Here is a 15,447-nt window from a genome sequence, read left to right on the forward strand (position 1 = left end):
TAGTGTTTATTGAGCACTATAGTCTTCTCTCATAGTCTCAAAGTTGTAACGTTAACAAACCAGGCCATGACCAGGACTGAAACCAACCCTTTGCATTAACAGTGTCCACATTCTCAAACCATAGCTGTTATCAATGACTGTCGCAAGTTTAATTTGTATATCAAAACACAACAGCATATCCATTCAGGGCAGGATTAATGCAGGGGCTTACCGGGGCTGAAGCCCCTGGACCCAGGCCCGTAGGGGACCCAATAGGCAGCAAAAATAAGGAAATATATACAGTATTATACAGTCTGTAATTACAGTGGGGCAAAAACGTATTTAGTCAGCCACCAATTGTGCAAGTTCTCCCACTTAAAAAGATGAGAGGCCTGTAATTTCCATCATAGGTACACTTCAACTATGACAGACAAAATGAGGAATGTAGGATTTTTAATGAATTTATTTGCAAATTATGGTGGAAAATAAGTATTTGGTCACCTGCAAACAAGCAAGATTTCTGGCTCTCACAGACCTGTAACTTCTTTAAGAGGCTCCTCTGTCCTCCACTCTTTACCTGTATTAATGGCACCTGTTTGAACTTGTTATCAGTATAAAAGACACCTGTCCACAACTTGAAACAGTCACACACCAAACTCCACTATGGCCAAGACCAAAGAGCTGTCAAAGGACACCAGAAACAAAATTGTAGACCTGCACCAGGCTGGGAAGACTGAATCTGCAATAGGTAAGCAGCTTGGTTTGAAGAAATCAACTGTGGGAGCAATTATTAGGAAATGGAAGACATACAAGACCACTGATAATCTCCCTCGATCTGGGGCTCCACGCAAGATCTCACCCCGTGGGGTCAAAATGATTACAAGAACGGTGAGCAAAAATCCCAGAACCACACGGGGGGACCTAGTGAATGACCTGCAGAGAGCTGGGACCAAAGTAACAAACCCTACCATCAGTAACACACTACGCTGCCAGGGACTCAAATCCTGCAGTGCCAGACGTGTCCCCCTGCTTAAGCCAGTACATGTCCAGGCCCGTCTGAAGTTTGCTAGAGAGCATTTGGATGATTCAGAAGAAGATTGGGAGAATGTCATATGGTCAGATCATATCAAAATATAACTTTTTGGTAAAAACTCAACTCGTCGTGTTTGGAGGACAAAGAATGCTGAGTTGCATCCAAAGAACCCCATAGCTACTGTGAAGCATGGGGGTGGAAACATCATGCTTTGGGGCTGTTTTTCTGCAAAGGGACCAGGACGCCTGATCCGTGTAAAGAAAATAATGAATGGGGCCATGTATCGTGAGATTTTGAGTGAAAACCTTCTTCCATCAGCAAGGGCATTAAAAAAGAAACGTGGCTGGGTCTTTCAGCATGACAATGATCCCAAACACACAGCCCAGGCAACGAAGGAGTGGCTGCGTAAGAAGCATTTCAAGGTCCTGGAGTGGCCTAGCCAGTCTCCAGATCTCAACCCCATAGAAAATCTTTGGAGGGAGTTGAAAGTCCGTGTTGCCCAGCAACATCCCCAAAACATCACTGCTCTAGAGATCTGCATGGAGGAATGGGCCAAAATACCAGCAACAGTGTGTGAAAACCTTGTGAAGACTTACAGAAAACGTTTGACCTCTGTCATTGCCAACAAAGGGTATATAACAAAGTATTGAGATAAACTTTTGTCATTTACCAAATACTTATTTTCCACCATAATTTGCAAATAAAATCATTAAAACGTCCTACAATGTGATTTTCTGGAATGTATTTTTCTCATTTTGTCTGTCATAGTTGAAGTGTACCTATGATGAAAATTACAGGCCTCATCTTTTTAAGTGGGAGAACTTGCACAATTGGTGGCTGACTAAATACTTTTTTGCCCCACTGTATATATTTAGTATTTTTTTTACCGGCACCGCCAACGATGGGATGATTCAGGAGCCCACTCTCAAGGAGTGTAGACAGCCTGCTGCCGCTCTGCTAATCATCAAATGAGGGGAGGAGGTAGGGGGCCCACATGGGTAACTGGGGGGTCCTGCCTTGATTGGGTAACTGACTAATACATCATTTCTTTGTGTGAGTCGGGCTGGGCTCAAGAGGCAAAAACAAATGCAAATAAAAAATTGAAATCTTTAAAAAAGAAATCCTGCACAGGAGCCCACACCAACATAAAGTGTTTTATAGGGGTGTTAGGCCACGAGCTGCCAGAACAGCTTCAATGCGCCTTGGCATAGATTCTAGAAGTGGACCTAAACCATGCAAGGAAAATGCATCCCACACCATAACATATACTTTGTATCCCTCATTTACTCAAGTGTTTCCTTAATTTGGGCAGCTACTGGTATGCCTACAGCCGGGAAGGGCACAATTTGGGCAGCATATGCACCAAATATAGGCTACAGCTTGTTTCGTTGTGGCCATAGACAGATAATCCATAGAAGAGTTTTGGAATCTCTTACCCTGGCAATTTGACTGTTATACTCATGGGTACTAGCAATAGTCCTGATTTGAATGGGAACAGCCATCTATGGATTACATTTCTATGGTAGGTTGCTGCTGTAGGTTTGCCTTTTGCAGATTAAAAAATAATATTGTGGGAAAAAAACGTACAGTGTGGAAAGCAAATGCATACACCTGAAAGAAGACTAATCAGCCTGTAAAACCAATATAAATAAATTAAACTCCCATTTTTTTTGTGAACAGCAGCACTGTTTTAAAAAGTAGCTCATCTTGAGATAGGCTATCGCCACGACGACGCGTGCATCGGCCATCACCGTGAGTAGCCCTTGGCTTCATCATCATTAGGTGAGTCAGTGTTCCACTGAAAATGGTATTTAGTAACTTACTGTATGTATACATACGCATGTATTTCCTTCTAATATTGGACATATCTGTGTCTCTTCATTGGCCTGGGCTATTGTTATGATTTCTTAATCCGGCCCAGTATCCATTCAGAATCAATATCAGTAGAATAAGGTCATAAGAGCATCAAAAATTCACTGACCGCTAGGGAATTTGTGTAGTTTTATTTTCAACACTTAGCATCAAATCAAATGTATTTGTCACATACACATGGTTAGCAGATGTTAATGAGAGTGTAGCGAAATGCTTTTGCTTCTAGTTCTGACAATGCAGAAATAACCAACGAGTAATCTAAACTAACAATTCCAAAACTACTACCTTATACACACAAGTGTAAAGGGATAAAGAATATGTAGATAAAGATATATGAATGAGTGATGGTACAGAACGGCATAGGCAAGATGGAGTAGATGGTATCGAGTACAGTATATACATATGAGATGTAGGGTATGTAAACAAAATGGTCAAGTTAGAGGAAACAGACACACAGTGCAACAAATCCTATTTACAAACACTGAGCGGATGACATACAGCCTGAATTTACATGTACGGTTAACATCCAAGTTAACAGTGCATTGCCTGGTGCTTGACTTGGTTTGGTAGCTGTTGATCTGTGATGATGGAAAATAGCCACAAGAGACAACAGGTTATTTCATTGCTTTAAAGTCCTTCTCACAAAAGCAGCAGTGCCCTTATGCATGTTTGTTGCATGACTGCATGAGAGTCAGATCCGTTACTTAGGTCTGCTTGAACAGACTTGAATAAAAGAGAGAAATATTCATACTTCTGTTTCAGTAATTTCCATTTTTACCCAAAAGGAGAACAACTAAATGCTAAAGATAAGGGCCAGAGTTATTTACACAGACAGTGTTGTTTTTGATGTTCACACCTTGAATGAGACATTTGTTTGGCTGGTTTCTGGCGTGATCTTCTTCAATTCACTCTAATCAGGGTTTTACATGTGTGGAGTTCCTCCTCAGACAGAGGCCTTCACAAGCCTCCTGCGTCTCGAAACGGTTAGCGTTGCCGCCACAGCCGCCATACCAGAAACGGGAGCACTCGCTCTGTGTCGTGTCAAAGTACCACTTCAGAGTGTAGTTCTCACAACCTCCCTTGTCCTGTTTGAAGAAACATGCATCTGGGGAAGAGGGAGAGGAAACGGGGCAAAGGGGAGAAATGGGAGATAGAAAAAAGGGGATAGGATTCAGGAGAAAACAAAAGAAAGGGGGGAGAGGAAAGAGAGAGAGGAGAGGAAAGAGAGAGAGGAGAGGAAAGAGAGAGGAGAGGGGAAAGAGAGAGGAGAGGGGAAAGAGAGAGGAGAGGGGAAAGAGAGAGGAGAGGGGAAAGAGAGGAAAGAGAGAGGGGAGAGGAAAGAGAGAGGAAAGAGAGAGGAAAGAGAGAGGGGAGAGGAAAGAGAGAGGAAAGAGAGAGAGGAGAGGAAAGAGAGAGGAGAGGGGAAAGAGAGAGGGGAGAGGAAAGAGAGAGAGGAGAGGAAAGAGAGAGGAGAGAGGAAAGAGAGAGAGGAGAGGGGAAAGAGAGAGGAGAGGGGAAAGAGAGAGGAGAGGGGAAAGAGAGAGGAGAGGGGAAAGAGAGAGGGGAGGGGAAAGAGAGAGGGGAGGGGAAAGAGAGAGGGGAGGGGAAAGAGAGAGGGGAGGGGAAAGAGAGAGGGGAGAGGAAAGAGGGGAGAGGAAAGGAAAGAGAGGAGAGGAAAGGAAAGAGAGGAAAGAGAGAGGGGAAAGGAAAGAGAGGAAAGAGAGAGGGGAGAGGAAAGAGAGAGGGGAGAGGAAAGAGAGAGGAAAGAGAGAGAGGGGAGAGGAAAGAGAGAGGAAAGAGAGAGAGGAGAGGAAAGAGAGAGAAGAGAGGAAAGAGAGGAAAGAGAGAGGGGAGAGGACAAAGCCAAAGGTTGAGACTCATGCCTTTTACACTATTGTACAGACCCGAGCCTGCTGTCTTTTCACATGTATTATTGCATACAAAATTAGAGAGAGATGTGGTCCTTACCCTGGTTAAGAACTGTACTTTCCTCTGTCCTCAGGAGGGTTGTGTGATCTGTGAACACATAACATTAGAAGAAAATCTCTGGCGTAGTGCTGTGAATGATGACCTCGCAGCTGACATGACAACACGACAACACGACAACACGAAACAACATGACAACTGACAAAAATGGCATCACAACTTTTGTCATTTCAAACCTGCAATTGCCATACTGTTTAAACAAGGTATATTACAGTCACTAATGTTAGGGGTTCAGCTCATTAGAATTATCTCAACTGAAAGCCTCCTGATTTGAGAATGCAAATAGAACAACTAGTGTTCTCTTCTCATGCAGCATTTTGTGATTCAGCATTTGACAAACATCACAACAGTCGTTGTAACTCAGATTGTGGCTAACAGAGCTCTACATCTATGACCTCCACATGATGTTCAGTAGAGGGCTGGGGGGACTTCCTGGAAGTGCCACACGTCTCAAAACATTCGTTTTCCGTGCTAAAACGGTTGGCGTCAGTGTCGCAACCGCCGTACCAAAAAGGCAAGCATGCACTGTTGTAACTTTAATGTGTTACAGAGTTAATGTTTAAGTTTATTCTTTGAGCTGTATCTAAAGATATTTCTTTAGATTTATTTGCATATGTAATTGTATTGGGTTGTGTTGAATTACGCTTTTTGACTGCAAGTCCCAGAATGCATTGCGAGAGGAAGGAGAGAGAACGCGCCAATTATGTGCAGGTGCAGTGGATTGTGGCTGTCTTTCCGATAGCATCTTACCTGCATTGCTCTGTACCAAAACAAAGTTGTTAAATGTAACGTAAACAAGTATTCTTACTAAAAGAAGCTTTCGTATCAAACCCGACGTCCCGAGTCATTACTTTGAAGTTAGTTCATCTAAAATGCACAGAGCATTTTGTTAAAGTGCCATCGCTGGCCATAGTCCCCGCAGTTAGTGTCACTGTCCACATCCAACTTACAGTGGGCTAAAAGCAGAACAAGCAGGTTTGTAAATGGGGAGGAAGATATGCAGTATGAGGTTGCAAACTGAGACTACTCATGCAGTGGGATACGAGGGAACGTGAGGGAGAGAGGGAAATAGAAGTTCTGTTATAAATGTGGGGTTACTGATTACCATTAGAGTTTGGCTGTGGCCGGGGGGGTGAAGTGGCTCCATCTCCCCTGGAGAAGGCATGTATAGTGTCAACCTGGTCAAGAGCTATCTGAGTCGGAAATACACCAGTGTGCTCCAGGAACTCCTCCTCATCTGTGTACTCCTCTTCCTCTTTCCACACATCCCACTCTGCCTGTCCTTGTCCCTGTCCGTGTTCCTGTCCCAGCATCAGATCACACTTGAGTTTGAGATGGGCAGGAGGGTAGCTGTTCCCTCCCTCTGAAATAGTGAGGGAGAAGTGAGAGAGTTAGGACACACAGTAACACTGCCTTGGCAGCAGCTAATGGGGATCCCTAATAAATACAAATGCAAATGTTAAAATGTATGATTTGTTCTGGCATAATTATCTCTCCCTCAAGAGACAACCAGATGAAGAAGCATGCTATTGTTCCTTACTACTGAGGACCCTGAGGAAGGCCCTGAAGAAGCGCTGTGCGTAGCCTCTCTCCCACTCCTTCACATGCCACAGATGGAGCAGGTGCTGCTCTGACGGCGTGCTCGCCAACTCCTCCACCTGAGTGCTGTTGTAATGGTCGCCCACTGCGATCACAAACAGGGAAACGCCCTGACACTTGGCCTTCTGGGAAATGTAGGCCAGCTTGGCCTGGTCCCAGTGGGCTGTCTCGGCCCCCACCACAGCCAGCACCACTCTACTCTTCCTGGGCCTGGTGGCCTTGAGGAACACCTTGCTCAGAGCGTACTCCAGGGTCTGCCCCAGAGACGACACTCCTCCCTGCTGCTGCATGCTCCTCAGGTGTGTCTGTAGACCAATGTGGTTGTGGTACTTCTGCAGGTCAAACTCTACCGTGACGGCCTGGGAAGTCTGGGGGAGCAGAGAACTACTGGTCTGGAGAAGGGCCACTCTGGCCCGGCCGTCAGCCACGCTGGGTTTGGGGCTCCAGGCTACCTGCTTCACCACTGAGCCCAGAAGCTCCTGGACGCCAGCGTACTGATCGGCCCGGATCTCCCTTGAACCGTCCACCACCAGGGTCAGGTCCATATCCACCACCAGGGGCCGCTGAGCGTCAGTAAAATCACACCCCTGGGCTGGTTTACAGTGGTCTGATGGACACACAGAGTGTAGTAGTAGTACAGTAGTAGTACAGTAGTAGTGCAGTAGCATCAGTAGTAGTAGTACAGTAGTAGTACAGTAGCACAGTAGCCTCAGCAATAGTCGTACAGTAGTAGTGTAGTAGCATCAGTAGTAGTAGTATAGTAGTAGTGCAGTAGCAGTAGTACCAGTAGTAGTAGTACAGTAGTAGTACAGTAGCAGTAGTACAGTAGCATCAGTAATAGTAGTACAGTAGCATCAGTAGTACTGTAGTAGTAATAGTATTAGTAGTGCAGTAGCATCAGTAGTAGTATGAGGAGTAGTACAGTAGCATCAGTAGTAGTAGTAGTACAGTAGCATCAGTAGTAGTACAGTAGAATCAGTAGTAGCACTGCAGAAGTACAGTATAATCAGTAGTAGTACTGTAGTAGTACAGTAGCATCAGTAGTAGTATTAGTTGTAGTACAGTAGCATCAGTAATAGTAGTAGTAGTAGTATTAGTAGTAGTACAGTAGCATCAGTATTAGTAGTAGTAGTATTAGTAGTAGTACAGTAGCATCAGTAGTAGTACAGTATAATCAGTAGTAGTACTGTAGTAGTACAGTAGAATCAGTAGTAGTAGTAGTAGTACAGTAGCATCAGTAGCAGTACTGTAGTAGTACAATAGAATCAGTAGTAGTAGTAGTAGTAGTAGTAGTAGTATTAGTAGTAGTACAGTAGCATCAGTAGTAGTGTATTAGTAGTAGTAGTTGTAGTATAGTACAGTAACATCAGTAGTAGTAGTAGTAATGTAGTAGTAGTAGTACAGTAGCATCATTAGTAGTGTAGTAGTGTAGTACAGTAGCATCATTAGTAGTGTAGTAGTAGTAGTAGTACAGTAGCATCAGTAGTAGTGTATTAGTAGTAGTAGTAGTAGTATAGTACAGTAACATCAGTAGTAGTAGTAGTAATGTAGTAGTAGTAGTACAGTAGCATCATTAGTAGTGTAGTAGTGTAGTACAGTAGCATCATTAGTAGTGTAGTAGTAGTAGTAGTAGTAGTAGTAGTACAGTAGCTTCAGTAATAGTGTAGTAGTAGTAGATAATTATTTATGCCCAAGGGGAATATTGGTTCTACAGCAGAATTAACCATAAAAACTAAGACATACATTGATACCAAATAAGACTATATTTTATTTTGTCCCTGTGTGCTTACCGTAGCAGATGACGCAATTTTTGATTCTTGTCAGCACAGCATTTTGGTCCTGTGACCTATCCACCAGCCGAACAAGGATGAAGCTGCCCGTGTCATCAGCCTGCGCCACAACAAAACAAAAACATGCATGGGCTGCATTTCAATTCACCAGCCTTTCCGCTGCCCTGTTCACTATCCCATAACCAGAAAGCATCTGTTAGCAATTGTACCTCAAAAGCCCGTTGAACATCGGGGGAGTTCCTCAGTGCGATGACAGCAGGAGCGATGTTCAAGGCCTTGAACTCCATGGCGGCCGTGACGATGGCAGCGCTGTCCACAGAGGGCCCGTTGGTGAAGAACACTGCCACCTTCCTCATCGTCAATGCTTTACGGGTTCGCTTGAAGACATGGCGCCCCACAAAGCGCATGGCCTCCCCAAGATGGCGCTGGTTGGACTTTCGTTCCAGTGCAATGTTTTGGATGGCCTCCAACAACTCCGGCTTGCGTTGGTAGTCCTGGAATCGGATCAGGTACTTGGTGTTGGCACTATAGGATACCACGGCAACACGTGCACCCGTCGGGCAGTTGCTCTCGGCGATGGCAACGTCATCCAATATGGAGAGGAGAGCGGAGCGCATCCTCTCAAACGTGGCAGGCTCCACATCCTGTGACATATCCAGAGCAAAGACCAGCTCTGTGGGGTAGGCTGGGCACGCTGCCTGGCCTGGGGGATAGAGTGAGAGAGGGACAGAGAGAGACAAGGGGAGAGGAAGGGAGAGAGGGACAGAGAGAGAGGATAGAGGAAGGGAGAGAGGTACAGAGAGAGGGAGAGAGAGGGAGAGAGGTACAGAGAGAGAGAGATGGGGAGAGGGAGAGAGGGGGTGAGGGGGGCAATGGTATTTTTAAATGACACCCATTCATAACATCACTTTGCCAAGAGTTCTGGTTTGATTACACCAGAATCTTCAGTCAAGTACATACATTTATTTGGACGATGAAGGGTTAATGGAGACATACCTTGAGAGCATGCTGTTTGGGGGAGAAAAATATCATAGTTTAGAGACAAAATTAGGAATGAATTCATCTTTGCTTATGAAAACATGACCTTACCAGCAATAAAGCAATTGACACAGCAGATCTTTTCTTACAAAAAATATAGAGTAGGAATACCAAGAGCTTACCACAGTTATCACGGATATAGGTGGTCAGCTGGCATTCCTAGGGAGACAAATAAAATAACATGTTAAATAGCTCTCAAGATTCTCTACATAAAATGTTTTAGAGTTAAATTGGAACAAAAATCAGACAGAATACACATACAGACATGGCTCTCTCTCCTGGTCTGCCTCTAGAGCCCTAGATAGAAATAGAGAATTAGTCAGAAATCCACATGGAAACAGTGAATATCTTACCAATACTTATATCTTACAATACAACCAAAACTACAACTACTATTATTTTCACTTGAAACAAATAACAATAATAAAACAACTAATACATGAGATTTGTAAAGTTCCTTTAAAAGATCCAAAAACGCAAATGAAATACTAACAGTGTGTCCCGGTGGTCCAATGGATCCGGGATCTCCTGACTCACCCGATCTGCCCGAGTTCCCCTGGTTCAATCACATCGTAACATATGGCCATTTTAACAGAAGATTGTATACATGTCAACACATATTAGTACCTGTGGCACAAGCAAATGTCACACATAAGCAGTGGTGTTAGACACTCTTTGACTCAAGCATAGAGACTCTATGTGTGAGTATATACAGTTCTGGAGGGTGACACTTTAGTCCCACGAAGATAGTTTGTAGATGTTCAATAACTGTCAACAACATATCAACTAACTATCCACTAACCCTAGCCCTTACCCTTATTCTAAAACTAACCCTTACCCTTATTCTAAAACTAACCCTAGCCCTTATTCTAAAACTAACCCTAGCCCTTACCCTTATTCTAAAACTAACCCTAACCCTTACCCTTATTCTAAAACTAACCCTAACCCTTATTCTAAAAGTAACCCTAACCCTTATTCTAAAACTAACCCTTACCCTAACCCTTATTCTAAAACTAACCCTAAATCAAAACCTAACCCTATCCCTAACTGTAACCTTAACAAGCAGTTGCTTATCAACAGATAGTTTGTTAACAGTATGACCATATGTAGAGCATCTACACTGAGTGTCCAAAACATTAAGGACAGCTTGCTACTATTGAGTTGCACCCCCTTTCGCCCTCAGAACAGCTTCCATTCGTTGGGGCATGGACAGTACAAGGTCTCCAAAGCGTTCCACAGGGATGCTGGCCCATACTGACTCCAATGCTTCCCTCAGTTGTGTCAAGTAGGCTGGATGTCCTTTGGGAAGTCGACCATTCTTGGTCCAGAAAACTGTTGAGCTTGAAAAACCCAGCAGCATTGCAGTTCTTGACAGAAACCGGTGCGCCTAGCACATACTACCATACCCTGTCCAAAGGCAATTACATCTTTTGTCTTGCCCATTCACCCTCTGAATGGCACACATGCACAATCCATGTCTCAAGGCTTAAAAATCCTTCTTCAACCTGTCTCCTCCCCTTCATTTTCACTGATTTAAGTGGATTTAACAAGTGACATCAATATGGGATCATAGCTTTCACCTGGATTCACCTGGTCAGTCTATGTCACGGAAAAAGCAGACGTCAATGTTTTGTACACTGGGATTATCCAAATAAAGTGTGACCGTTCTGGGCACTAAAAATGTAGCGGTATTGACTTAACAGTTGCAGCAATGCATGTGCAACAGGACACTCTGGGGTCTTCTAGCGATAGTGTGTGTGAGTCTCACCCCTCTGCCTCGGTTTCCTTTGGGGCCTGGACCTCCTTTGACTCCAAAATCACCACTTTCACCCTGAAGATGACAAACAGGAAAAGGGGATTGTTTACTTTTTGTGAGATTCAGAATGCAATGTGCCATGATTGGATTCCAGCCTTGTTCTCTTATCCATTCTGAAAGGGGAGATTTTATATCAATAACTGACCTGTAATCCAGGGTAACCATGGAAACCAGGCTCTCCCTTTAAAGTAATCACAAAACACAAGGAATAATTTATTAGTGTCCATCAAACATGTCTGGAATACAAATCTACTGTATATTAAAATCCTTTCATTTGAATGAAAAGATAATAGGCAGAATCTAGCACACAACCAGATCTGATTAGTGAAGGTGCTGGAGGAATAAAACGACACTAGAGAAGTAGGAAAAAGTCTCTGAACACTTCCAGTCAGATGCACATTTATTTCATTTAGCTGAGCTTTCGGTCAGTCGACCATCATTTAGATGAAAATAGACATTTTATTTTATAATCTACTAAGTACATGAACAATATTTTCCAAAGGGGAAAACCTCATCAACTACTAGGATGTCTATGGACAGCAGCTGTTGATCTGAGTACTGAGTAAGTGTACCTTACCTTCATTCCCTGGGGTCCGGGAGGCCCATGGCCGTCACTGCCATCAAGACCCTGTATTAAAGAAAACACACCATCACGTCCCATTCTTACATGACCTTACAAACACATACAGTCTTGCAGTGTGTGTACAGCATGTGTGTGTGTACCTGCAGGTGAAGTGTGTAATGACAAGGCAACACCTTACCGGCATCCCTCTTGGCCCAAGTGTTCCAAGGGCTCCGTTGACTCCGAGGTCCCCAGGTTGGCCCTGTGAGGAAACCACACAGTATTGGGTTGGAAGAAGGGCTATAAAACATTATTTTAAAGGCATTTTTTAATGTATACTTTCTATGTGTAATATGTTTCAGTTGCTCTGCAGGCCTGGTAACAAATTGTCCTACCAAGATGGCCAATGTTTTGTATTGTAATGTATTACATACAGTGCCTTGCGAAAGTATTCGGCCCCCTTGAACTTTGCGACCTTTTGCCACATTTCAGGCTTCAAACATAAAGATATAAAACTGTATTTTTTTGTGAAGAATCAACAACAAGTGGGACACAATCATGAAGTGGAACGACATTTATTGGATATTTCAAACTTTTTTAACAAATCAAAAACTGATAAATTGGGCGTGCAAAATGATTCAGCCCCCTTAAGTTAATACTTTGTAGCGCCACCTTTTGCTGCGATTACAGCTGTAAGTCGCTTGGGGTATGTCTCTATCAGTTTTGCACATCGAGAGACTGAAATGTTTTCCCATTCCTCCTTGCAAAACAGCTCGAGCTCAGTGAATAATTTTGCACGCTCAATTTTTCAGTTTTTGATTTGTTAAAAAAGTTTGAAATATCCAATAAATGTCGTTCCACTTCATGATTGCGTCCCACTTGTTGTTGATTCTTCACAAAAAAATACAGTTTTATATCTTTATGTTTGAATCCTGAAATGTGGCAAAAGGTCGCAAAGTTCAAGGGGGCCGAATACTTTCGCAAGGCACTGTAACTGTAGGTCAAAGGTAATGGAATATTTAGAAGATGCAGAGTTTGAGGGTTTGAGAGGACGAGCGTACTAAAAGTCCTAATGGTCAATAGGGAATTATAAATAGGAGTTGGGTTTCAGTTCAACATCTGTTTAGAATCTGTCGAATGTCACTCCTGAACTCAGAGTGACATGTGCTACGTTCTGTACATGGAGTCTGGGGCAGGATACTATTTATTTGGCCATTGGCCAAGTTGTACTGCAAGGACTTCAGATTGGTCAACCCTAAACTAGGATGGGGGTTATTAAATGGCTTCTTGTTCCTTTGTTCAGTGGGGAAAAGCTGAGGACAGGGGAGACTGAACATCTGAACATCTATCTCCCAGCATAACATCTTGATTTATCCTTCTCAAATAAACCTATTTTTCTCCCCCTGATTTGCTTTGTAGTTTGTGTTATTGAAGAATAACATAAATTGCTAACAAAGGCAATGCACCTTCTGTCCATTCATCCCTCGTCTTCCTGTTGAACCTTTGCCACCCATAGTTCCAGGTGTGCCCTGAGGGAAAAGCCATTCATACGCCATCATTACATGTCAACATCACATAACAGTAGGATTTATGTATCAGGCATCCTCAATGTGGTGAGATGGGATGGAAGTAGAAAGGTAAAAAAAGTGACCTGAGGTCCAGGTAAACCCTGCAGGCCCCTGGGTCCGGGCTGGCCCAAGTCTCCTCTTATACCCTGTGCACACAGGAGAGAAACATGTTCAGCAACAGTAGGTATTGGGGGGACTGTTCCAAATGCAACAGAAGTGCATCAGTAGTAGCATTACTGAGGAGTTGTGGATGAGGGGAATGGGTATATATTACTTACCTGTGGTCCAGAAGGGCCAGGAATTCCTTGGAGGCCTACATCTCCTGGATCCCCTGGTGTTCCCTAGACACACACACAGGCAAACATACACACAAAACACACATACACACACAAAGAACACAGTAATGGGTACATACAGTAAATATAGATAGTAATCCTAGGGACTGTTATTCATGAAGTAGCTGCCTACTGTACATTTGGACCAGGGAGACCTCTTCTTCCTTGAGGACCCTACAAAGCAGGACACAGGACATAATCATCACTTGACAATTGACCAAAAAGGTGAGACAACATCAGTATAACAGGACAAGGACAGCTTAGCAGAAATGAAACTTCGCTCACTGGGTTTCCAACGATTCCACTTTCTGCTCGACTGCCCTCTTCTCCTGGGTCTCCTTGTCGGTGTGGAAAGGGAGACAAGAGAGAAAAGGTGTTTTTGAGGGAGAGAGAGGATGAGAATAACAGCAGTGTTGTCACCCTCCAGGACGGTAAGGGAATCCTGCTTTACTCACTAGAAAGAGCCAGTCAAAATGATCTGGTACTTGCAAATGAACTTGGTGAATAAGCGATTCTGATTCTTAGATCAGTACATTGACAGTGGCCAACTACAAGCTACATACCGGTAGTCCTGGGTTTCCCCTTCCTCCTTTGGGACCCGCGACAATGCTGTCCACTCCAGAGTCTCCCTAAAAGACCAGAGACTAACTTTTAGTAGCAGTTAGAAAATAAGATATAGAAACACAGCATTTGTTACAGTCTAAACCACAACTGTCAAACACATTCCAAACTCGTTCCGAGTCTCTGTGGGTTTTTGCTCCTCCCTTGTACCTGATTGATGAATTAAGGTCACTAATTAGTGAGGAACTGCCCTCCTCTGGTTATCTAGATCTTAATTGAAAGGAAAACCTAAAACCAGCAGATACTGGTCCTTGAACCATCGTAAATCATTTGCACTGTTAAATGGCGTCCATAGTTTATGTGACTTACAGGGTCACCTCTAAGTCCACGCTGCCCCTTCACTCCTGGCTCTCCTATGAGGCCGCTGTTGCCCTGCAAGAGAACCCACCATCAATAGGTTAGACATTAGAGAAGAGAATCTAGTAAGAGTAGGATATTGGGGACATAGGAGAAGTATATTGGTGACAGGAGAATGACATTAGTGATATAGGAGAAGTAAACTGGTGACATAGGAGTACTATACTGGTGACATGGAAGTAGTATATTGGTGACATGGGAGTAGTATATTGGTGACATAGGAGTAGTATACTGGTGACATGGAAGTAGCATATTGGTGACATGGAAGTAGCATATTGGTGACATAGGAGTACTATACTGGTGACATGGAAGTAGCATATTGGTGACATAGGAGTAGCATATTGGTGACATAGGAGTAGTATATTGGTGACATAGGAGAACGATATTAATGACATAGGAGTAGTATATTGGTGACATAGGAGAACGATATTAATGACATAGGAGTAGTATACTGGTGACATGGAAGTAGCATATTGGTGACATGGAAGTAGCATATTGGTGACATGGAAGTAGCATATTGGTGACATGGAAGTAGCATATTGGTGACATGGAAGGAGAATATTGGTGACATGGAAGTAGCATATTGGTGACATGGAAGTAGCATATTGGTGACATAGGAGTACTATACTGGTGACATGGAAGTAGCATATTGGTGACATAGGAGTAGCATATTGGTGACATAGGAGTAGTATATTGGTGACATAGGAGAACGATATTAATGACATAGGAGTAGTATATTGGTGACATAGGAGAACGATATTAATGACATAGGAGTAGTATACTGGTGACATGGAAGTAGCATATTGGTGACATAGGAGTAGTATATTGGTGACATAGGAGTAGTATATTGGTGACATAGGAGAATGATATTAATGACATAGGAGTACTATA

General features: G+C 43.4%; 1 protein-coding gene across 3 annotated transcripts in view; it reads right to left on the reverse strand.

Moving 5' to 3' along the window:
- Positions 1–3,000: 3,000 nt before the first annotated feature.
- Positions 3,001–15,447, reverse strand: part of LOC110517595 (collagen alpha-6(VI) chain) — a 34,998-nt gene continuing 22,551 nt past the window's right edge. For 2 of the 3 annotated variants that reach the window (XM_036966701.1, XM_036966706.1), the window contains exons 19-39: positions 14,509–14,571; positions 14,142–14,207; positions 13,864–13,917; positions 13,717–13,752; positions 13,522–13,584; positions 13,327–13,389; positions 13,142–13,204; positions 11,875–11,937; positions 11,691–11,741; positions 11,259–11,294; positions 11,066–11,128; positions 9,791–9,853; positions 9,559–9,594; positions 9,420–9,456; positions 9,256–9,267; positions 8,469–8,962; positions 8,260–8,359; positions 6,411–7,076; positions 5,976–6,233; positions 4,853–4,900; positions 3,001–3,989 (exon numbers count right to left, since the gene is read on the reverse strand). In XM_036966701.1, coding sequence (XP_036822596.1) covers positions 3,799–3,989; positions 4,853–4,900; positions 5,976–6,233; positions 6,411–7,076; positions 8,260–8,359; positions 8,469–8,962; positions 9,256–9,267; positions 9,420–9,456; positions 9,559–9,594; positions 9,791–9,853; positions 11,066–11,128; positions 11,259–11,294; positions 11,691–11,741; positions 11,875–11,937; positions 13,142–13,204; positions 13,327–13,389; positions 13,522–13,584; positions 13,717–13,752; positions 13,864–13,917; positions 14,142–14,207; positions 14,509–14,571 — 2,526 coding nt within the window. In that variant the 3' untranslated portion in view covers positions 3,001–3,798. The remainder of the gene's footprint in view (positions 3,990–4,852; positions 4,901–5,975; positions 6,234–6,410; positions 7,077–8,259; positions 8,360–8,468; positions 8,963–9,255; positions 9,268–9,419; positions 9,457–9,558; positions 9,595–9,790; positions 9,854–11,065; positions 11,129–11,258; positions 11,295–11,690; positions 11,742–11,874; positions 11,938–13,141; positions 13,205–13,326; positions 13,390–13,521; positions 13,585–13,716; positions 13,753–13,863; positions 13,918–14,141; positions 14,208–14,508; positions 14,572–15,447) is intronic. The other variant, XR_005040245.1, reaches the window with a different exon arrangement.

The sequence above is a fragment of the Oncorhynchus mykiss genome, chromosome 3 (genome assembly GCF_013265735.2).
Source record: "Oncorhynchus mykiss isolate Arlee chromosome 3, USDA_OmykA_1.1, whole genome shotgun sequence".
Classification (NCBI taxonomy): domain Eukaryota; kingdom Metazoa; phylum Chordata; class Actinopteri; order Salmoniformes; family Salmonidae; genus Oncorhynchus; species Oncorhynchus mykiss.